Raw genomic sequence first — 25,284 nt, forward strand, 5'->3', positions numbered from 1 at the left:
CTTCCCTATGGCTTTTCGGTAGCAGCAGTGCTTATGCTGTAAGGACCGAAGAGAAAGATAGAAGTAGTTTGAAGGCCTTCGAGTTTGATATGATCTACTAAAATAAAACACAGATGAAAATTAAAGTGTGATTAAACGTAATTTTATCTTTTTTAACCTTGTATGATATTATTACAGTTTTCCATGTCCCAGAAATTCAGTCCTGTACATAGCAGTTAACCTTTTATGCTTTTTTCCCTCAATTTAAAAGCAACTTAAACACAAAAAGGTGAGGATAAAAGGCAAGCTGTGATAACATCAGCACAAATTCCTACTTCATTTTCTATCTAAAGATGTGGCTTAAATGTTTGCTCTCCAAATACACCTGTTCTACTCCCCTAAACATTAGGGTTTTTTGACATTCAGAAATATTTGAATCTCCTCTAAATGTCTCCTCCCTACCTTTATTTCTTCTATTTGGTCAAAGAATGAGAAAGATCCTGAGAAGGCCTTGTCTTCCCTTTCAATGAATACAGAAGTTTATCTGAGTAACTCTTCTACCTGGTAAAGCTTATGTTCCGTAACCTCTGTCATATTCAATCCCTGTATTGCAGAATCATGGAATAATTGTGTTTCAGTGGGAGGTTTGACCCTGCAGCTTAGCAGTCAGACACGAGAAACTTCCCTTCATGTGCTTTCTGAGTGTCATTTCCAGGCGAGGGGAGAGGCACTGTGCATTGGACTATTTGTGTGTCCATCCTGCTCCTGCTGAAGATGGCCTGGTGCTACACCAAATGTGAGGAGCTAGGGAAGGAAAACTGAGAGGTTGTTACAGGCTCACCATAGACAATGGTATCTGCGACATGCAAATGATGCCCAGCCCCTTTGGGAGTTTACTATTTATTTTGATATTTGAATGTTAGAAATTTAAATTTGGTCTTCCTCTTCTAGCTATACTTTTGCTGACGGTTAACATGTACACAGTACCATTACTTTAAAGAATGAAGCGTGAACGGGTTCTGCACCCCTGTCGTGGTTTAGCCCCAGCCAGCAACTCAGCACCACGCAGCTGCTCGCTCACTCCCCCTACCCCGATGGGATGGGGGAGAGAATCAGAAGAGTAAGAGTGAGAAACACTCCTGGGTTGAGATAAGGACAGTTTAATAATTGAAATAAAGTAAAATAGTAATGATAGTAATAACAATATAATAATGATAATATACAAAGCAAGTGATGCACAATGCAATTGCTCACCACCCACCGACCGATACCCAGACAGTTCCTGAGCAGTGATCGCTGCTCCCCGGCCAACCTCCCCCAGTTTCTATACTGAGCATGATGCCATATGATATGGAATAGCCCTTTGGGCAGGTTGGATCAACTGTTCTGGCTGTGCCCCCTCTCAGTTTCTTGTGCACCTGGCAAAGCATGGGAAACGGAAAAGTCCTTGACTAGCATAAGCAGTACTGAGCAACAACTAAAAAAACATCAGTGTGTTATCAACATTCTTCTCATACTGAATCCAAAACACAGCACTATGCCTGCTACTAGGAAGAAAATTAACTTTATTCCAGCTGAAACCAGGACAACCCCCTTTCTGGTAAGCAGTTAGACAGAACTGTAATCTTAAGTACCTTTTCTTTGCATCTCTTGCCACCTTTTCTATTGAACACATTTTATGAAGCCAGTTGTCATTAAGTAATTTTCTTTTCTGTAAAGAATTATGAGTCCTCTATCATCCCAAAATTGAAATCCTACCTAAGTTGTGAAGATTTTCAGGAACATCACAGTATGTATTTTTTCTGCTCATTTAAGTCTCCCTTAAAGTAGAAATGTTTGTCTTTGAAACTTTCAGGCAGTCCTCTTGCGCTTCTGAATGACAGGCACGAGGCCACCTGCACAGTGAATGCTGGACTGTAAGAGCAGGGTCTCATCTGCCCTGTCCTTGGAAAGAAAGATGGCACAGCAGAACTGCAGAGTGCAAAAGGAAGGTTGTGAGGCTACACGGCAGGGTCAGAGAGGTTATGGAAAGCAAGAAGGTATCCTTTGAAAACCTGATGTCTGTATGCAAATGAAGAAAACAGAAAGGATCATAAACTCTGGCAGATTAAATGCGAAACTGCACAATTAAGGGTGAAAAAGAGTTTAAGGGGCACTTTGCAAAGGAATCAAAACCAACAGTAAACCTTTCTTCACACAGGCAAGAAGCTTGTAAGGCCAACAGGTGATCAAAACGTGAAAGGAACACTCAGCCAAGATAAGGCCATTGCTAACAGCCTAAAAATATTTTTTTGGCTTCTGGCGTTCATAGCAGAAGAAACCGGGTACATTCACACACTGCAATCTTACTTTGTGGAGGGAATAATCAGAGAATCTCTCTGACATTGAAGAGAATGTTAGGGTTACTACTAACCTATGAATACTAACCCGTTACCAGAAGTGGGTAATGATTACCCAAAAGCTGTAGAAGAGCTGGAAGGTGAAATAGCCAGATTAGTGATGGCGGTGTGTAACCTTTTGCTTTGTGTCTGATTGGTAACTGTGGGGCAAATACAGTGACAATATTTAAAATGGGTCCCAGGGATAGTTGGGCAACCAGGCCTGCCAGGCTGATGTGTACACCAAGCAAATTACCAGAAACTGCAATAGCAGCAGCATGTTGGAATGGATGTATAAATATGATATACATGGGAGGATTCAAGATTGCTTTTGTAAAGGGAATCCTACTTCTCAGAAATCTCTGGGCTTCTTCAAAGGAGAAGGTCGGCAAGCATGTGTGTAAACATGATCCAGTTGATATAGTCTACGATTTCCAAAAGGCATTTGACAAAGTTCCTGACCAAAAGCTTTTAAGGAAGCTAAACAGGCATGGAATAAGAGGATAAAGGTAGGATATGCTAGTGTGACATGGAAAAGGGTGAACAATAGGGTGACAAGATTTGCTGAGAAGACTGAATTATTTAGAGTGTCAGTGCTGTGAGCCAGCTGTGAAGAACTGCCCAAAGACTGTAAGCAACAGAGGGAGAGAGAAATAAAATGGTGGATGTACTTGAGTGGCAATACGTGTAAACTAAAATGCCCAGGGAAAAATAATCCCATCTTTGTATATGGAATGGTGGGCTCTGAGCCTACTTTTACCATTCAGGAGTCTAATTTTAGAGTTATGAGATACGATTCCCCAAAAAATCAGTTTAGTGTTCAAAAGCTGTGAAGAAAAGCCAGTGAAATGTTGGGAATCACCAGGAAAGCAATGGACACCTAGGTGCAACTTTGGTCCCTCTCTTCTGCATCCTTCAGCACATCTACAACTCTTCAGCCTGGAAGAGAGACAACAGAGGGAAGGATCTGTAAAGAGCTTCAAAATCACCCGTGACAGGAGACAGTGGTTAAGGATCAGTTGTTCATCATTTCTTCCAGTACAAGAATTTGGGCACATCTGACGAAAGCAGTAGGAGCTAGGTTGAGAAGAGACAGAAGGAGGTGACTTTTTGTGCAATAGGTAACAGACTTGTGAGACTCCTTGCCAAGCAATGCAATAGATGCAGAAAGTCTGCTCTGGTTCCAGAGGAGATGGGAGCAGTTCACAGAAGGTAAATCCATGGAAGGTTGTTGAACACACAGGCACTTCACCCAGCTTGGGAAGTCATTGAACTTAAAACGGCTGGGTGTGGAAGAGTGTTAGGGAAAGGATGTGTTCTTGCCCTGTTTTTAAGCTTCATGAGGCATCAGGGTTTTTTTCAAATCAAACTTTGCCTAGTTTGATTTGAAAATATTCAAAGTTATTGAAAACATTTTCAGACTAATACATTTATTTTCAGTTAGGACAGTCACTTTCCCTGAGATGGTACTGAGAATATATGGAGTCATCTGAGATGGAGATGTGTTGGAAGCAGCTCAACCTCATGTGCTTTCCTCAGGAAGATCATCAGAGGAGCATGTAGCAGAGTTGTTCAAAAGTTTCAAGTGCAGCTCTGACTGTCTGCTGCTTCCCCTGGGAAAGAGCACATCAGTCTCATGCAACATTGTGTGCACAAGAAATGTCTATCTATATATATCTGTGTGTGCATATATATACTTATGCTTGTATATGTATAAGCTGAAAAACCCATGCTGTGAACGTCCTGTGTTTTGCAGGTTCGGTGGCAGTTAGGTGGATGTCATGAGGCTTGTGGTCTACAGTCTCACCTGACAGCTGCAAGGGTGGGAAAGAACTTCATAAACAGGGTGATGTGGCAGGGAGGAGGCGAATGTGGCAGGCAAGACAGTGTCTCCTTGTATACTTAGGAAAAAACGATGTGTGGGTGCTCAGTGAGCTGCCAAAGCTTGTCCAGGAGCTGGCAGCCAGCAGTGCCTGGGTCCCCAGCACTCTTCAGCCATGCTGTGCCTGCTAGCCCCGTTCATGTAAAGATGCGTGCATGTCTGCACACCCCAAACACCCTGCAAGCAGCGCTTCTTCCCAGAAACCAGCCAGATACCTCAGCTGGCGTCTTCTCCATGTGTCTTGACACCTTTTCTGGACGTCTAAACCACCACCAGCCTCTTCTCTCCCAGAAGATTTCCTTCTGCATTTGTCATTTTTGGAACCCATGCTGGTGCTTGCTGTGGGGACGTGGCCACCTCTGCGTGCCGGGATGTGGCTGGAGACACGGGGAGAAGTCCACGGGGCTGCACCAGCGGCAGCAGGTTTTGCGTTTTTCCCCTCATTCCCCAGCAGCGTCCCCCATTTTTCAGGCCTGCAGCAAGTCAATGTCTGCCTAATGGTAAGCGTAAGTAAACGTTACCGGGAGCCTGGTCGACGCCAGCGGTTAACCAGCTCGGCCTGCTCTGTGCCGGCACCGGCAGTGGCGGCCGTCTGTGCTGGCAGCGCAGGGAGAGGTCTCGACATCTCGACATCTGCTCGTGCAGGAGTGTTTTTGAAGGGAAGCATTGTGTGTTTTCCGCGGCAGTTCCCATGCGGAGGTGATGAAAAGTGTGTGTTTTGGCAAATCTTTTGTTTTATTGTGGTGGCTTGCGGCGGGGCAGCTCCTCGCAGCCGCCGCTTTGACAAAGCACCAGAGGATTCTGTTAAAAAGTTGTGTTTAGTAATTGTAGTCGTCGTGTCAGACCATAACTGACTTGGAGCTGAAGGATTTTTGCGAGATGAGTAGCTGTGCCAGCAGGGACCCAAGTCTCCTGGGCCAGCCGTGCTCTCATTAAGATTTGCCGCTAGCCGTGGCGGTGTTCGGCAAGTATGTGACGTGCATGCTGTTATTGTATGCTTGGCTTGTCAGCCTGCAGCTTTCTGACACTCACTTATGTCACTCTTTATTCAGAGAGGAAGAAGCTTTTGATAATTTGACAAGACAAGCTCTTAAACGATCTAGGTCATGGCCTTCACTGTCTGTGATTGTGAACATATTTCCTGAAAGCCCTGTCACTCATCACAGCTACATTTTCTCCCGGGGAGCCGCAGGCCCGTCCCGGTCTCCTGTCAGCGCGTGCATTTTGGTTATTCATACGCCAAATACAGTAGCGGGGTTTTTCCTTCCCTTTTGCAAATGCTCGCATGTTAGCGAGGCTAATCCTCTCCCCCGCGCTGCGCTCCCAGCAGGGCTGCCGTCGAGGGCCCTCTCGGCACAAGGCAGACGACCGGCCAAGGGGAGCGGAAAGGAGGAAAGGCCGCTTAGTGCTGTTTTTGTGTTTGCTCATTGTTGTGGAAATATGAGAACTGGTGGCAAGGGCCTTGTCTATTGAGCACTGGAGTCCTGGTCTGCTGTCAGGGGCTGTTTGAGATTGAGTGTTTTATTTTCTTTGATGTTCACGTTTGAGAATAGGGAAGTGGGAATTAAACAACAGATGCATTAAGCCGTTGTTCTGGTAAAACAATAATTAGCACCTGATAAAATTCAATACAGGTCAAAATGCGCAGTATCAAGCCTTGATTCATCTGGTGTGGCAACCTTAGCTGGATCAGGCTCGGATATGAATAATCACCCTTCCAAATTCACCGAATGTGGGCTGCAGCAAAACCAGCACGGATTTGGGAAAATTAATTGCCCAGCACTTGTGCGGCAAAAGGCACGCGGACATAGCTAAAGGTGTGGGGAACTGCACCTCGCCTGCTCTTTCTGCAGCTGTACCGCAGTGGCACTGCTTTTAAGAGTAGGCACCTTTTGTGCTGGTACATCTAAATGCTAGTAAGGTCAGACCACTGGGGCAGGAAATAAATGCAATTTTATTTTAATGTAGTTCATCACACTGCCATCGTACTTGTATACCACAAGGGCTTTTCTTTAAATGAGGGCCATTCATGGTTAAGTACTTTTAAATAAATAAGAAAAATCACAGGTTCGGTGGTTGTTGTATTTGGTTATGCTCTCTTCCATAGCAAACCTCTTTGCTTCATTTGAGAAGCCAGTATTCAGTAGTAATTGTTAATTATATTTTTTGTCATTCCGTGATAGAAGATACAGACAATAACTCTGAGCTGATGCAAAGTAATATGACTCCTAGTTAAAAGCATCGTTTCTAAAAAGCTGTTGTTTAGCCAGGCATCCATTTTGGACTATTGTATTCAACTTCTGAAGTTCGTAAGTGATCATTGTGACAATGAAAAGTATTACACTGAATCACCATCTGAATGAAGAAATATGCTTGGCCAATTTTCCCTTACTACCTTCTTCCTACCTCCCTCAAGTTTTCCCACAGCCTTAAAACATCCTTAAAGATGATGATGATGATAAAACCTACCTCTTGATAGCACTGCTGAGGGGTTGGGACTGTGCCTCTTCCAGTGTTTTGGTAAGAGCTGTGTCCACTATCGTTTCCTACTCTGAGTTACAGATTTTCGCTGTAAGTGATGTCTTTGTGTCCAGAGCAAGAAAAACCCCAACCAAACTATTATTAAAAAATAAAGTAATTTTTTTTATTATTATTAAATAGCTGCTGTGTGAGTAAAGGTCATATCACAGAATGGCATTTTGCCAGTATATGACAACTCATTGATTGCGATTTTTCAACCATATTAGTCTGGGGACACTGTGGTAATCGAAAACTATCCAGAACTAATGTATAAATAACTGCCTGCTACCCCTGTGCTAAACCAGCAAAAGTCTCATGTACAGTTGAAGCCTTTTACAGGTTTGAAAGAGAAGGCAAGGTCTTTGATACAACATTTTTGTACGCTCAACAGTGTTTATGTATCGCACCTCCGAATCCTGTGTAAGTTAGCAAAGGAGGAAAATCCTTTTGTTTGCACTTGAAGACAGCTCGAGTGTGTTCAAACTGTCAAATGTTGTAGTCTGTTCCTCTGTTAGAAATGTGATGTACTTCACACATTTTCTTTATAGAAATATTAATATAAAACTCAAATATTTACATGCAGTATTTGAGTAAGAGGAGAAATGTTGAACGATTACACAGAACAGATTGTAGATTTTTCTCCAGAAAATTGTGTTACTGACGGAATGAATAATAAATAATATAATTTCCATCACATCCGGGAAAAACATACTGTGTATGCCATAGGGTGACTGTCAAAAACTTGGATTATTTTTTGAGAGATTCAGTTGCTAATATTGGTTGTTGGGTGGGGTTTTTTTTAGTAAACATGCTCTGTCAGACTAAAAGAAGGCAAGAATTTAAGCATGAGCGAAAAATTTATTCAAAATCTAAAGAAATGTTAATAGTACTCATTTGCAAGTAGTCATGAGGCTTTAATGCTTCAAATTGGAGCTACAGCATATTATGTAGAAGCCACAGAATAACTAATATTTCTTATTAAAATACTGAAAATTGAGATTGACAAACCAAATTGCTAATTGTTCAAATTATTAAGAAGCTATTTTAATAAAAGGGTAAATGTTCCAAACAAAAGTGAAAGACCTCCATCAAAGTGACTGTGTGCACACTGAGTTAAACACTAAAATGGCTTACAGACAAAGTACTACTATTTCTGTACGTGTTTATGGCTTGAGGGTCATTGGAAAAGGCAGAAATATTGTAAAATTTGTAAAAATATTAAGAAGCCTTGAGAAAGTGACCTCTGTCTCATTGATCATTAACACATTCTGATTTTGTTTAAAGAAGAGCCACATTTTCTTCTTTCCTGTCTGTTATGTATTTCTCAGGTCTATTGTGTTATTGCTGTGATTCAAAAATCTGCTCTGTAAAATTTTTTACAATGGGCTGCACTTACAAGTTTGTGTGAGAGTCTGGCAAGTTTAAAAAAAAAACTAAAAAAAAATCAAGGAAGCCATTGTAAAAATAGAAACATTAAAGCAATCTGTTATGCTTCTTGTTTACAACTCATCTGACATTAGGCTACTGAGGATTATTACATGTAACAATTATATTTTGATTAGGATAGAGATATGTACAAAAATACTAAAATATTTCTGTTTCTACATGAAAGGAAAGTGCCTTGTGATTTAATTTCCAGAACATTATGTAAATTTAAAATGTCAGAAAATGTAGAATTTAAATTAATTTCTGTTTGTTTTGCAGTATTAATTCTTATTACAGTTAAGAGCACGTTACTCTCCCAAACTTCTAACCTTCAGAGAAGAAGGGGAGAGAGAAAACTGTTACTGGCTTTCTGACAATGGCAGGGAGTGTGTTAAACCAGTGTAAAATTCAATTAAACTGTCTAGCCAGGTTTTTGAAGCTGAAATGCAGACCCTTTCAGTTAAGCTTCTTATTTTCCTGTGACCGACACCGGTGGATACTGTGTTATGCCAAAACCAACAGGCTGTAAAGCACCTTGTTTCATGCTCCTAGCTGATCAATATTTTTATTTTCCAGGCTTGCCCAGAAATATGGAGGCAGTATCACCTAACAGTAAGTAGAAACACCTTTTTTGTTTTCTTCTACACCCAACCTATTTACTCTTCTGTGAACTGCTGACCATAAAATATAGACAAGCATCTTCTGCGAGAAGATAATAAACATCTGAAGAGTTTTTGAACTGAAGAATGCAATGAAACACTGCCACTATTTTTTTAAACATCTTTAGAACTTACAATTTTGTTTTAATACTGCAATCATTAAATGAGTGCCTTGCAGCACTCTCTCCTCTCAGTGACTACATTTACACATATAAAGAGGGTTAAATTTTAAGTTGAGATTGCAGAAGCAATAATCCCATCTCAGATATCCCAGATGCTGGTAATTAATCACTCTGTGTGACAAAGCTTTCTTTTTCAATGAGCAAAATAAATCTCAGCTACAGTGGAGATGTTAATTTGAGCAAATACACTTTATAAACTTTTGCAGATAACTTCTAATTGGTAAGGATATAGCTATAACTTCTTCTTTGGCCTGCATTAGTTGTTCTTTAAACATTGAAACAAAAAAATAAAACTTTGTGAACTGGACCAGTGTATTACTTAAGGTTTTTCCTCCTGTGTAAAATAGAGATAAAAATAAAACAAAATGCATATAAATTTGGCTAATATTGAAACCTGGAACAATATTTAACTGGTTAAGACAGTGTTCAATGGACTGGTATCACAAATCTTGAATATATTCATTTATAAAATTATTATACATAGAAATGCCTTTAAAGATTAGGATTTTTGCTGTTCATCTGAATCTTTGCTGTCATTGCTATCCAGATCAACCTCGTATGTATTTGGCTGTTACAGATAATTAATCACTGCTGTCCGTTCAAAACAAAGTAGAAAAGTTTGTCCACTACTTTTCTTTATGGGTCTTTCGTGTGAGCTTTTTCTTTTGAGCAATAAACGGGATGTGCTTTATAATTTGTTGCCTCCACCTCTTCATGGTAGTGGAATGCTCTTTTTTCTGTTTTTGCTTATAAATTCAATGAGTAGGAGAAATCTGTGCTTAAAACCTCTTGCTTGTGTTCTCTGCATAATGGTTTTAAAACAAAGATCTGCTTTGGAAATCCTTCACCCTTTTGGAGCATTTACTTCTGTTTTAAACAGAATTGGTATAGACTTTTAAAAAAACCATTATGAGCAAAAGGTGCATTCACTGAGTATTTTTGTTTGCTTTTTTAAAATTGCATGAAGGAAAAAGGTAAATACTGTCTTTCATTACAATCCCTAAGGGTGCATGTAAAAATGATTTCTAAAATGTTTATGATATTTAGAAGCTAATAATCAGATAGTTATATTAGATGCAGTAATATGTTGGGTTCTGTTTTTTACTCAGTTATGATTTAATTTCATTTTAGTGTTGCTTGCCATTGAGAATTCCTCAAAAAGTGAGTTGCAATCAACACTTAGAAAATACTTATTTTTGTAAAAAAGTGTGGGGGAGCTTAAACCTGACCAAGTGGTTGCTAGGGCAGAAATTGAGGTATCTGAGGTAGAAAATTTTATCTGTGAATTTTGTAGAAAGTGTTCGGAGTTTACACTTTACTTAGTATAAAGCTAACAACATAGGTCAAAACAAGCTCTTGTTAGACAATGTAGTAGTTACTAATGCGAGTGTATTGTTAAAAGTACCCATTTGGAAATTCTTAGTGCATTTTAGGGGTATTTTGAAATGTGGTCAAATATAGGTGCGCAAAGATAAATTGACGTTGAGTCAGACCCTAGCTACCAATAAATATTTTTTTTATTTTGCAGTGAACTGCAAATTATCTGCAAATAATCCACATTTCTGATATGTGGGAAATGCTTTGCACATCTCCGTTTTTTGCATGGGAATACTCACTTTGACTCAAAGTTACATTAGGAGTCACATGAAGCCTGGAATTTAAAAATCTGTGTGGCAAAAGATATGCTTGGTATTTAAAATAAGTTATACTTCAAGAAAGTGCATTATCTGAATTGTTTAAATGTACGAGTCCCAGCTTTTATTATTCCATTTAAATATTCTCTTTTGCACCCAAAGCAGAACAGAAGTAAATAGTGTTTTCACAAGAATCAAAACTTCTATGTTAGAATAATGTATATTTATATATATATATATATTTATAGAGTTGTAACTAAAAAGTCAAGATCTTTTACTCTCATATCAGCATAGTAGTATTTCACTATAGAAATCAGTTTATAATTTTCCTATTTAGAATAAATATTTCTGTACAAACAAGATAACTGTTTAAAGAAAAATAATAGAAGTTTAAAAAAAAGTACTGTTGTGGTTGTTGCTGTGCTGCAGAGGCGGCCTGATTATTAGCAAACAGACTAAGGCTACAGTGAGTTTTTCCTGTGCTTTAGCCATGGATACAACCGCTAGATTTAAATTGATTTTGGTAAATTGATCACAGGCATCGCACATGCAGGTACATATAAGCGCAAATAAAACAAGGCATTCAGGTTTGTAATAAAAGACCGTTTTTATAACGTTGCTTACAGACAGCTGTTACAAAGTTTGTCTAAATGTTTTGCATTATATAAAGTATTCTTAGTTAATTACTGTGAATGCTTGTGAAAAACCACACAGCCTTCCACCTTTCTCTTTTGTGAAGCTTTTGGTGATTTTATTCATTATCTGGCTCCTTCCTAAGAGATGGACTGCCATCTATTGACTTCTTGTAGCCCCTGCACAGAAACGTGGATTGACTAGAACAATGACTAAATAATAAATCCATTCTGCTGTTATGGATGGTGGTAGGTTTTTGTTTACATTAGCTGTGGTGACAAATTTTGGCACATTACAAATAATTTGTTGTATGGGCAGAAATGTCTTATTCCAACAAAAATAGACTGCCAGTGCAAGAAATCTTATGAGCAGTTGAAATGGCAAAAAGGATTATAAGCGGAATATTTTAATTTGCCTTTTGATAGAAAAAAGATTATCATATTGTATTCAATGAAGCTTAAATTTAAAGGCTCTATGATAATCAAAGCTTTATAACTGGGTGAAGTTAGTTTCTTTAAACTTGTTCTTTCAACTCTGTTAACTAAAATTATTCTGCAAAAACCAATCAAAGTCAGCAGAACAATCCAATTCCCATTGTGGTTTAAAATAATATTTAATAACCTCTTTATGATGGTGATTTAAAACTTTTACAAATCATTTTCATTGTGCCTGCTCTCTGTGTATTTCTCCTATATCAGAAAAGGGAAATTACGTTAGTCAAAACATATTTTAGGTTTTTCTTCATATAGGTATCTATTTGCAATAAATAGGTCAGTTTTGATACCTGCTTACGTTTATCAGAGGGGTTATTATCAATTCAAATAATAACACAAGGACTTCGTTGGCAGATCCAGGATAAACAGTTTTGATCATAGCTTACTGCAGTGTAAATAATAATACGTGTAATTTTTTTCACAGACAAGGCATTTGAAGGTCTTGTAAAGCTCTTTATCTAGATTATTAGGAAGCTTAGCTTACAACTTTGTCTTTCTAAATGTCAGATGCTCCACAAACCCAGAGAAATACAGTCTGTGCTCCAAAGGGCATGCCATCACATCCCCTTTCCCCACATCTTAAGGGTATTGGGGGTGCTCATAGGAGGGTTTTTTCGTCCTCAGAATGCTTGGCTCTTTTTCGTTCCCTTTCTCTTGTCATTTCGTGCTTCAGCTATAAAGGTAGAGGCATTAAGTCTTTTGTACGCAGGTGGAGGCCAGTTTATAGCCTTCCATTTACAAAAAAAAAAAGAAGTCAGTGGAAAAACTTGTGAGATTAAGGCACCCTACAAGTTTCTTTCGTTTGGTTCAGTTTTGCAGTTTATTCTTAAAAAAAAATACAATAGTGTCCCTCTGAGTTTGATCTGCTGTCTGACTGCCGAACTGCACGTCCAGTGGCAGCTCCCCGTTTAAGTAGGTCTGCGCACTGAAGGGGAAGAACAACTCCACTGCGCCCCAGGCTCGGAGATTCGGGATGGGGTCCGCGGCAGCACGTTCTGCGGGGGACAGCCCTTCTCCCTGAGTATGGGAACTGCCGTGAATGTTAACAGCTCCAGGCTTCGGGTGGGCAGCAGTACTGGAGCTGGCTTTCCATGGGGGCACCATGGAAGGAAGCTGTTTGCATTCCGTACCCAAACCTGTAGATGGGACCTTGGGTCCAGACCCGTTCCCATCCCATAGGTCATCCTGTGGCCTGCTGCTGGAGTGACCCGATGAAACTGAGGGTAGATACTGCACTGCTGTGAGCAGTCACATTTCCACCCAACAGATGACATCACTGGAGAATAAAGAGGGAATTATTTTCAGCACATAGTGACCCGTGTTTTGCTTCAGGCATGAAGCTGCGCTTCTTCCGTGTGAGTCCCTCTGAAGTGTAACTCAAACCCCTTCTGTGCGGTGGTACTGGTGAGGGTACCCAGAAGATGTGCAAGTGGCCATCTCAGTATTTTGATATAAAATGGAATACCTGCTGGCTGCATAGATCTCCCTCTGTATGCTGCACTGCTTCATTGTTCAGAGGGCCTTGTGGTATACAAAAACAAATGTAGCCGGTCCAGCTCAGGAACAAGATGTGGATACAATAATCGAATAGGAATTAATACTGCAAGTATTAGTATCTTCTTCAATAAGTATCTACAGAGTAATGAAATTCCATCCCTAAAATGGGCAGAGCACAATTTTTATTTTTCTAATGTGTTTGTCGGTAGAGATGGATAGGTTAAAAAACAAATCCTGCTTGGATTAGGTGTTTTCTTTCTGTAGGGACTGCTCATTTTTAATAACCTCTTGCTCTGGCTGTAAGGACTCCTTCCCCCATCCCCTGCCTTCACCAGGCTCATTTATATTAAAGCTCCTAGGCCAAGATGGCCACCAACAGAGTTTTAGAACCATCAGAATTTTTAACTAGCAGAAGCTATCATTTAACATGCTTTTTGACAGTTTGTTAATCTTACTTTTAATCCACTTACATAAAAGAAGGTGAACCAGGAATTGGCTGTTTTGGCCTCTGTGCGTAAAAGACATGAAGGGACAATGCATCTTTTGTGTTTAAATTTTGCGCTCGGATTTCTTTGTGTGCATTATTAAAATTCCTCATGGCCTGCGACTTTTTTTCTGAAATGAAAACGTAAGCAGTGTTGCTTAAAGTCAATGTGTATCTTTTAAAATGTGACTTTCAGAAAGAGAAAATTTAAAATACGACTCTGGTAAAAAATATTTAAGCTTGAGAGAGTGAGCATTTGGTTTCCAGAGAAGCTTTATAGGTTTTGTGCAGTGAGGGAAAGGATGGGTTTAGAAGTATTTTCAGGAGGAGATTAAGCCTGACTTCCCGGTGCTCAGGGATGGGGCTGCTGCAGTGGCTGTGAACATGGCTGCAGTGTCAGCTCCTCTGGTCTTCGCGTGACGCAAGGCTGCGGACCACAAGATTGTCACATTCGTGTTAAATATTTCAGCACTTGACCGGTTTCTCTCCGGGTGTTTTAAGGTTATTTTTATTAACTCTAGTAAAAATACCATTTTGTTTATGCTATAGACAGTGTATTTGTTCATATTTTGGGATCACAGAGCAGGCCCTTCTGTGTCAACACTTCAGTAGCCATTCAGTGGGATATTTCACAGGGAAAGCAACCCAGAATTCCCAGGGATATGAATTTAGGGTAAGGATGATTCTGCCTCCTGCGGTTTGTGGGGAAACACAAACACCTGGAGCATGATGGTGTCCCCACACTTGCCATTGAAGGAAAGGTACATTTTCGGTGCTTGGGTTCATGAAGATTTCATATTCTCTGAAAAGGCATCCTGGCCTCTTTAGCCAGGGGAGGAGGTAGGGCAGACCTTAGACAACAATTGGCAGATATTTTGTTTTTAAATTATCTATTTGCATTGTTCAAGCCCGAGCCCTACCACTTTTGCAAGTGCTGTTCTGTTACAGAGATGCTTCTGAAATGTCTGCCTGCCCTGTGCAGTTGTTCTGGTGAAAATAAGTACATTAGAGGTGGTTTGTATGCTCTCTAGAGGGTCTCTTGGATTTTATTTCACATTCTGTTTATTTTCCCCTACTAATTATAATTTGCCCCGCATTATCATTCTCTTTCAAGTTTTGAATATTTTTAAGGCTATCAGAAACCTAAACCCAAAATTTGTTTCTATTGCAAAGAAATCATATTTCACAAAAGACAGTATTCTTTCTGACAGCTTTTTTTACAGAAAACAGAATTTCAGATCCTGAAATAAGTGTAAGTTTATGAGTACAAAGCATATGCTATAGCTTTCAGTAAGAAAGCATGCTAGACAGAGTTCTTCCCCTATTTTTACTTTAAAACTGTATTTAAAATACTACAGGAAAAAGAAGTAGCTTCAATAACTTTATATAAATATGTAACATCTACAAAAAATACTGTTTAGAGTTTACCTTCTCAAGAAAATGTTGCATTTTAACTAACACCCCTGGCTTATGAGTACCCAATAACTGGGGGGGTGTTGCATGTCAGTTAAGTGGAAATAGAAAGTTCAAACTAGTTGTCTGTAAAATGCCTACATGTCTTTGCGCTTGCACTTTCTTTCCTGGGAAAGAGTGACAGTGTCTTGGTACCTCTTTACTGCAGAGGACACATCCCTAGTTGATGCCTGTTCTTACACCTCAGGCTTGTGGTCATTACCCCAGGTCAGTGTCTGGCTCTTGCCAGGCTGGACCAGAAAGCTGCAGACTCCTGCACAGACCTGAGAGCCGTTTCGGGTGGGCTATGTAACCCTCCAGCAGCACGGTCATAGCTGCCACTTACCTTGATCGTGTAAGCATGCCTGCTTTCTCCAGCATTCAGCTGTCTCATGCTCTTCCCCATCTGCCTCCCCAGAAAATAAAATAAAAGGTGCTTTCAAATTGAGGGTTAGAGACTGATTACATCGTGACAGAAATTGCATTTTGGTATATTTCTGGAAGCAGTGCGGGACTGGGGAAAAATAGAAAGCTTGGCTGACTGAACCAAGTAATTTCCATTTCTCTGATTTTGGGGTTCCAAATAACGTCCTCAAAGTGTTTTTCTTTAAGAAGTGGCATCCTTCAGAGAATTCCTGACTTCAATATGCACGTTAACGTTATTTGAGGAACTCTGTATTTTCTGCAACAGCGATACCTTTTGGCCCTGCCTTTAAATGGGAAAAGGAGAAGAGCAGGGGATGGAAATTAAAAGAGGATTAAAATTAATATATTTTAATATTTTGAATGTTTAAACCTGTGGTTATCTAACCCCTGCATGCCCAGGAAGCTATTTGTGTGGTACGTGACATTTTTCAAGTGCTGTGCCAGCAATCCTGGTGGCGAGATGTGCTCACGACTGGAGAAAGACTGGAGAGGGCTGCTCCCTCCCACGCAAACTTGTGGGCAGGAATTGCTCTGTTCTCAACGTAGAAACTGCCATGTGCATTCCTCCTTTACACAACATATACTAAAATTGTTGTGATACGTATTTTTGTGAAACACCAAAACTGTTGGATAAGTGATTAATTAAACAGAAAACAGGATAATCATGGTAAGATTCATTGCTGAAATGTCTCCCCGTCATATACATAACTGCACTTCTTTTAAGCAAAAGGATTAAGATGATCTTTTCTTTAATGCTTACAGATCTGGTAAAAATTTTCACTTCTCTTTCCTTTAGTTTGAGAAGGTGAACTTATACAATCATTTAAATAATTTTTACTACTTAAAGTGTTAACCATCAAAATAAGGAAAATAGAATTTTCAAGCTAGAATGAGATTTCCTGCATTTTAAAAACAGGCTTTTATTTGAGGGGAAAAAAAAAATATTTCTGTGCCCTTTTTCTGCAGTAAATTCTGCGTATGAATATTCATATTAAAGTTTCTATATTCCTGAAAATTATTCCTCTGAACTTGATATGAAGGTGTTTTTTCTCAGTTTTCTTAGAACTTAGTGTCGGTTTCAAAATTCCATAGGAAACAAAAAGTTATCGTGATCTAGGAGACATTTCAAGCCAGATAAAAATTACACTTTCCTGTAGGTAACGTAAAATGTATTTTGATGCGTTTTTGTATTGCAAAGTGGAAAAAATGTAAAATGTCAGTAGAGAGTAAATCTCCATGAACTGTTTGCATGTATATCCTAACTAGGAATGGCATTTTGCTTGTCAAATGTCCACTCAGTAGCTGCTTGTAAATTATGCTTTAGTAGTACTGAAACTGTTGCATTTTATCATACAAATACTTCACATGTTAAAAAGTCACAGGTATTTAGCAACAGCAGTCTGTGGAGCTCTGTGCTGGCAGCAACGTATGTGATCGTCCATGTCGCTGCCAGAGCTGCTAGTTCATCTTGTCAATGATCCGTGTATTAGGAGCAGCCAGGAGCTCAAACCGGTTAGACGGTAACTTTCTCAAGTTATGCTTGATCATGTTAATAATCTACGGATTAGGATTTCCTAAAAGTACTCACTGATTTAATTCTGAGAGGGTCTATCATGTCAATAATATTAATACATCTTGTTAGGTCCTGTCATGTGAATAGAAAAGTTACTATCCCTGTGACAGAATTATCCTGATTTTGACTTCATATTTTCAAAAATCAAGGATAAAAGGAATTAAAAGGAACCAAAGGCCTGTATAAAGTGGTGAGTAGCATAGAGCCATATGCCGTAAGTAGGTACTATTTTACTGCAGTACTAGAGAAGTCTCAGAGCACTGGGTGATCTGCATGATATATGCATATATGCTATAGTGCCCACGCATGGCAAAGGAAGAAGTTGTCCCTCAGAATTTTTGGCTTCAGGGGAGTGAAGTTAGGCCTTCAGTTTTAGCTTATTTTTGAATGTTAATTTCAGATTAAATTAACATTTGACAAACGTACTCCAACGGCTGTAAGTATGACTCTGAAATGGGCATAAACAGCCACCCCCCATACTTCACTGGCCCTGGCAGCACCTCGCATTCAAACAGACCATGACAGCGCTGCCTTGGCTGGTCTTCTCACCGCCGCCAGAAAGTGATAAAACTTTTACTTGCTGCTTCCGTAGGACTGTGGCCAGATCCGTGCCTGGCCTGATGAGGCCCCTGTCACTGGTCCCTCCTTGGTGCATCCGCAGCACAGATGGTGCTGCAGCGATGCTGCTCTGCATGGCATGGCAGCACCGCGGGCAGGGGCATGGCAGAGGCTTTGACTCTCCAGGGATAGGAGGGGGGCAACACTTACAGGAAGAGGTACTATTTTTACAGTAGACCAGGTGATATATTTGCAAGAAATGGACGGTCGCTGCCTGGGTTCAAAGTTTCTCAGAGTCAGCGTCGAGTCCAAAAGCTGTTTGTCTTTTTTTTTTCTTCTTCTTTTTTGTTTTCCCCTCCCCTCAAACTTACAGTTTCTCTGCCTGTGGTAACTACTTATCTTGTAGCTAACAGAAAGTACTGTCATGTTTCTTGACAATGCAGTTAATTCTGTGTCTGAGGTGTATTTGTAACTTCCTTCAGCACTTAAAAAATTGAGTGGCGAATGCCTGTGCACAAGCATACACAAACACTCAAGGATTTCTGTAGACTATGTGATAACCCTGACATATCTTCTGCTTTAAAATTAATTGCACCAGATTTGCACGTGATACCCAGTTTCTGTCTGACTTATTTTGATGGCAGATGAGACCCTGGTTAAATGAATTCTGCTTTTCTCATAATGGTGTGAGGAGAGAAGGAAAGGGAAAATAATAGCACGGAGATACTCGAAAGTTGGTTTGGAGAGAACAGTTTTGCTCAATGGCGTATTTATGTGATGTGAGAGGGGCAAAATCTGAAATATTTTGATCCATTTTTAGACACTGTAGACTATTCAGAAAGTCCCAAGTCATAGTAAAGTAAAAACTTGACAGAATTGAGACTCATTTAAAAGAATAGATGTGCAAGAAGGACATGGAAAAGCTTTTGTGTGTTAATGGTTGTATATAGGCAGTCAGATGTTTCTTAAAGGACATATTCTGGATGAATGTCACTCGTTATAAAGCCAGGTAAAAATAATTATGGTATCACTGAATATATATGATGCATTTAAATGGAGAATACGTGAAAAAAATATGGGGAAATTGATAAACATTAACATGCACACTTAATGTGTTGGTAGTGTAAGGAAAACGTTTCTATAAAATTGTCCGTCAGTAAAGGATGCTACAAATTGAAGCCTAGCTGCTAGGAAGATTAAAGAAAAAAGCTTGAATTTTTGTTTATTTAGAATGTACCACAGCAAAAACTACTTCTAACAAACTGATGCACCACTCTCCAGCAGCACTATATTTTTTATGTGTTTACTTCAGTTTTGGCTGTGATCAGAAATGACCTCAAAGTAAATATCTATTAAGAATGCCCCCCCCCCCCAAGAAAGTTATTTCAAATGTGGTACTTCCTTCTTTTGCATCTGATGGAGAAAGGTGATTAGTAGACAACATAAAGGTTAAAGAGAGAGAGAAAGTGAGAGAAAGGAAGCTGTAAATCATCTAGAATGACAGTAAAAATTAAAACCTTGGGGTTTGTTGGGCTCCCAGGTGTATTAGCTAATAAATATAACCATGCTTTAGTTCTGTTCATCTTCTGATTTTACAGGCTTTGCAAATGTTTGTGTTCAGATTAATGTATAAATGTATGTGTAAGTATGCATACACTTAGTGCGGCGAGTGTGTGTGTGTATAGTGCCTGCCTCCGTGCGCTCTCTGCACGAGTATGCCTGGGCGCGCATGCAGCAACCTTTAGCGAGTCTCCTAATAAACATTCAAATAAAATATACGTGTCCCCATGCACGAGTCTCCTCCTCCTCCTCCTTTCCTGCCTCTTCCCCACGCACCCACCTCCCCCACCCCACTTCAAAGCTTGTGGTCCTTTTTCCATCCTTGTACTAAAAGGTTTCTTTGTAAGCCAGGCCATTTGTCCGTCATTGTTTGGGGTCCAAACAGTGGTAAAATACCCTGTCACCGATCCAGAGTGCTGTGAATGGCAGCTTCTCTCCGGACAATTGGCGGTGGTGCCGAGAAATATTCCTGAGAGGATTATTTAACCTTTCAATTTAGGGGGCACAAAGCCTGGCTGATTAATGAACTTTCTGATGGGCGCTGATAAGCGGATCTATTTCTTTATTTCCTCTAAAAGTGATTCCTTCTCCTGTCCCATATTACTATAATCTTAAACATAAAATGTGGCAAATAGATTAAAAAACAGCACTAAAGAGTTTATCTGGCTGGCAAACTGAAGGAGCTAAATTAAAATTGGTAATGAAAGCAGTGGCTGAGCCCTGTATATGGTTTTTAAATGCGCTGTGTATTTTGAAGAGACTTATTCTCCAGCTTGCCTGGTAATGACTGCTTTTGGTGCACAGTCCGGGGCTGGCTTCTGTTATCCCCCCAAAAAAATGAGTTGTGTTATCTGGATGACTGCAGACACATATGCATCCCCCTTTCTCACTGCATGGGCAGACAAGGTCGATAGCATTACAAGGTATTTGTGGCAGTGCTTGTTTCAGTTTTCAGAGCTGCCAGTTTTCAGCCAGATTTGAATTACAAAAGAAGAAGCTGGCATGAAAATTGAAAGGGTTTATCGGCTAGTCTGAAGCCTCATAGCACATTGCTTATTTATGCAGTCCATTTGCACCGGGAAATGTAAAAAGGAAATACATTTTAAAAATAAGGTCATAAAGACCCAGATATGTTTAAGATGGCAAATAAAATATAGATACCTATAATATCTTTCCAGGAAACGATTTCACTTAATGTTGCACATTACTTCGGAGGAGCATTTATGTTACTGTCATAAATTTGTGCATTTGTGTCACTGTATAGATAGTCTCTGGGGATTAAGAAGGAAGTGTTTGCTAACTTACTTTAAAATTAAAATAGAAGAAAGATAGGTTTGTAGTTTGAGAGCTACATCAGAAATAGTTGAAGTTTAATGCACCATCCTATTTAAATAACGTTTTGCATTCCGTGTAAAATTAGCCATGGACGACTGGATAGATGCCACCACCTTTGGAGAAAATTGGGATGCCTTTTAAACCATGAAGATTTTGAGGCATTCAGGGATTGTATTGTTGTTATCCTTACTATCTTGCATATATTCATTTTCTCTACGAACTTGAGATTTTTTTGTCCATTTTTCAGAAAAGACTTTTTGAATTAGTATTTTAGTATTTTTTCTCTGCTTGTGAGAGTATCAAAAGATTACATTCATTTCTTTTAAATAGATAATATTGTACTTTTTGTCTCTTCCTTTAACATTTTCACACAGTCGATTGTAGATGCTATTTGCATCTATTTAAAATGCATTATATAAATGTCTTATTTCTGTAGAAAACGACCACTTCACAGTGCTTGTACTGCAGACCAAACAAGTCAAATTCCTTCTTCTGGGAAAGGCTGTCGTTTTCCAGACTGTGCAATCAAAAAATAAAATTTTGTCCATTGATTTGTAATTTAATGTGTATCAGGTACTTAAGGAAACCCAAACTAAAAGTTTACTTAGATCACTGTTTTCTTCGTTATTTTGCTGTGTTTTGTAGCCACCCAAAAGGACGGAAAGAATGTTACAAGCACATTTAGTAAACTCAGTTACAAGGTGTAATTTGTGGAAAGATACTCAGGTGCAACCTGAGTTGGAAGGGCAAGTTCTTTTAGGTGGCTGAAAAAATGAAGAAATAAAATTTGTAAAGAAATTATTCTATTTATAATTGTTTGGAGTTTGCGGAGGTTTAAAAGTCAAAATACTACATTTGTATGTTTCTCATTTATTAGCATGCATCAAGCTCAGTATGTTTCTCTCATGAATTTTCATAAGGATTTTTACTACGTAGCATGTGTGGCTTAATGATGCAATCACCTGATAGACTAGGAAGACTCCAAAGGAGACGTTCCGGTCTGTTGTGTACATAATTCTTGTTTCAAAAATCTGCCTAATTAAGGAATTACCCAATGGAATGCAAGTCTACTGGGTGCATGACATGGTTAAAGAAAATAACAACAACAAAAACCCTTAGTATAATTACGATATTACATGATATCTTATATTGGCAATTTTGAATATAAGGGAATGATGCTAACCTGCCATTGTTTCAGCCGGTATACAAGTAGATTATGATGATTTGTAAAGGGAAAATAAATGTATATTTTTCAGTGATAGAGCTGTTCTGACCGTTGCCCTGTCCAACTGCAGTCTACAACCCACAGTGTGTAATGATTTACTTGATGATCATCTTTCAGTAGCTCAAGAAATTGGTGAAGCATCACTGCTAATGAGTTTTACTCTCAGCCTTATGTCTTGTTTGTCTCAGTGAGTTGCACAAAACCAGACTGTGCGGTATGCAGAACTCGTGCATTGGTTGCGATGGGCACTTTGTTGGAAGGAGTGCCCCGGATCTGCTGTTTGGGTTATATAGGTGTGTGTCCCCCCTGTGCTTCTTTCTTTAATCCACCGTTTAATTACTTATCTTTAGAGTGCAACAAGAAATAACAGTAAAAATTATCTGTTAGATTAAGTATGAGCATAGCAATTGATATAATGGATCAGAAGAAATCACTGTCTCTTCTTGGCACGCAAGAACGGTGCTCGGTGATTTGGAGGTGGTGTAAGTAGCCGTAGCTAGCCAGCCCTGAGGTGTGCTCAGTGAAGGGTTTACAAAATTGTTCCCTTGCATGCTAAAACGGAGTTGCCCAAAGTGGTGTTGGACGTAACAAAACAAAAACCTCAGTGCAAGCCTTAGGCAGAGGCAGTGTGATAGCTGATGGTTGATGATGGATCGATGAAGGGCACAACCTTTGTTCCCTCTGATCACGAGACTCTGGATGGCACGGGGAACTTTTCTAAATTTTATTCAGTTCGAGTGGTTTCAGTGGCGCAGGAGGTAGGGTGGAAAGCTTTTCTTTTGGCAGGTACTTTATCAGTTTGGGTCCAGTGCCCCTTTGTGAGTTACCAGAGATGACTCTGCAGAGTTCAGGCTCGAGCTGCCGTTGGTTGTCCCTGAAGCTGGGTGTGTGTCGTCATACCAGTCTGAATCACAAAGTGTGCCATTGTGCATTATGCTGTGCTGTAGAAGTCAGTTGGCACGGCTAGCTGTGAGATGCATTTGTCCAACACGGGCAGTCTGAGTTGTACAAAAGGGTCTTGTCTCTGGTCCTCCACACCGTCGAAGTTCATGCATTGCATTATACAGAGGAGCAGAGAAATACACAAAAATGGAGGTCAGAAGATTTTCCTTAATTAGTGAGATTTAGCCAGATTGCAGATCCTAAGTAGTAATGAGCTTCATAAAAGCGAGCCCTCATTGGATCAAAGTCGGTGCTGATAAGGGGAGCTCAAGGTCACAGAGGGAGCTGCCCAGCAGGTCCATTTGCATAAAAAATTACTGTCAGAAATAGGCCAGAGAGGCAGCCCTGGCATTTTGATCTCTTGGCCTTTGTCATGGAGATTCCTAGTTGAGAAGGGAGGAAGGCCAGTGTCCCAGATAATGATTAACTGTTTTAATGGCATTCATTCATTCATTCCGCACTAACTACTCATGCAGAAAAAAGGGTTATGTAAAATGACATTAGAAGAAAAATCATTTGTAATCGTTGCATCAGGCTGCACTTTGAGGAGACATTAGGAGTAAATCCATGGCGTGGTAGGCTTATGCTTTATCTTCTGATATTTACTGAGTTTACTGGTGCATGAAAAGCTTTCAGCAAGAATAGCAGATGGGATGGACCTTTCATAGGTAATGCTATCTACCAGGTTATTACTTCTATATATTGATAGTGAAGTAATCTCCAAGATATCACCCTACAAATATAGATTATTTAAATGTTTGTAACAAAAAAACCTATAACATAAAGAAGCTACGTTCATGAATAGTTTATTTAGTACCCATATGGCTGAAGTCTTCAGATGCTTTTTTAAGCCTTAAATAATAAGAAAACAGAGGGTTTATAACATGCAGGTTTCGTTTTTGTTTGGCTTTGGAAAGGAGTAAAGTTATGTAGAGTTGTAATCTGACCTGCAAGTATTCAGTTTAATTTCTTTCCTTAAATGTGACCTTTTCTATTAACTGAACAAAAGGAAACGGGGCAGGGGGAGCTGGCTTGGGAGGGGGTGCAGAGGGGGGAGGTTGGGGTCACAGGGTGTGCGTTCTTAATAAGCGGGAGAGTCTGAAGGACTCCTGCACTGGAGGAAAGCCCCAGCATATGTTTTTATGCCTGGTTTTCAGGCGCATTTGTCCCTAGTGAGGCGAGGCCACTTCATGGGCGCTCCTCTCCTGCTGGCGACACAAGGGCAGCGGGGGGACGGTAGTGCAGCCGGCGCGTTGCACAGCCCTTAAGTTCCAGCTGGATCTCTGTTAGCCACAGAGAACCACAAGCGTTCCATAGTAGGAGGCATACCCGCGAGCCAATGCCAGGCATAATTTATGAGTCAGGTGAGTTATTTGCATCTCCTGCTGTGTGTTTAACTTTTGGATTACACTGCGGCACCTATTGAAGGAGTGTGTAAAGGCTCTTTACTTACTAATTTAGCCCTATAAATCACTACAGTGCTCCAGTGAGCGTGCTCCATTTCTTGTCAACATCCATACAGCTGGCATTTATTTTCAAAAGCCCAATTCAAAGCAGTGCAAGATCTTACTTATCTTTTTTATAAAAAGTCACAGTGTTTTGAACTCAGTGAAAATTTTACTAGAGTTTCAATACAAGAACACTAACGATGACCAAAATCATAATTATTTACACTGGAGGATGACAATTCAGCAGATGAAGGTGTCAGACTCTTCAGTGGGCGTTCTAGCAGACAACATCTTGGAACATAAAGGATCGTGCCTCTGGAATAATATATGGTTTTGTAACTGTGTGTTATTGTTACACTGCACCTTGCAAAGACCAAATAGTATAATCATGTAATTTTCAGACTGATGTAATGGTTCATTTTAAGGCCTGGCTGGCAGAAAGCTGAAGAGCAACGTAATGGTCTTGATTTTATTTTTGACAGCTGTACTGTACTAGTATTCTGGTCGCAGAGCTCTCTAGCAGACAGGGACTGACTGAAGGAACCTGTTGGGGTTTTGTGGCAGCATCCCAGTGTGGGCTTCAATGGACATCAGCTTTGAAAACAGATTTAACATGGGTAAAATTCTACATGGTGGTAAGGCAGAGGAAGGTATCACTCGTAGGATTTATTTCTGCTTTTTAGGATCCCTGTCCAAAGTGGAGGTGATTTCTGGGGCCACTCACTCATGCTGAAAACTAACTAGAATACAGGTGATTGATCCAGTAAATTAAACCCACAGATTTTTCCTCAAGGGGATTGTATTTGGGTTTTTTTCTTTCTTTTTCCTTGCCTGTTCTATGTCTTTATGATAAAAGAATACCTGAAAAACTAAGCCAGCTTAGTAAGTCACTTAAACACTACTGTTAGCTGGAGAGCTCTTGCTGTAAGACATGGATGAGAAATACACAAATTACTTTAGAGGTGGTGGGTTTTTTCCTTTCCCTGTTTCCCCGCCTT

At 39.8% G+C, this 25,284-nt stretch overlaps 1 protein-coding gene across 1 annotated transcript in view; it reads left to right on the top strand.

Moving 5' to 3' along the window:
* The window catches only part of ZCCHC7 (zinc finger CCHC-type containing 7), a 111,861-nt gene that overhangs the window by 78,860 nt on the left and 7,717 nt on the right, over positions 1–25,284 (top strand). Inside the window, exon 5 of the mRNA XM_075726607.1 lies at positions 8,761–8,796. Coding sequence (XP_075582722.1) covers positions 8,761–8,796 — 36 coding nt within the window. The remainder of the gene's footprint in view (positions 1–8,760; positions 8,797–25,284) is intronic.

This window comes from Pelecanus crispus, chromosome Z (genome assembly GCF_030463565.1).
Source record: "Pelecanus crispus isolate bPelCri1 chromosome Z, bPelCri1.pri, whole genome shotgun sequence".
NCBI lineage: Eukaryota > Metazoa > Chordata > Aves > Pelecaniformes > Pelecanidae > Pelecanus > Pelecanus crispus.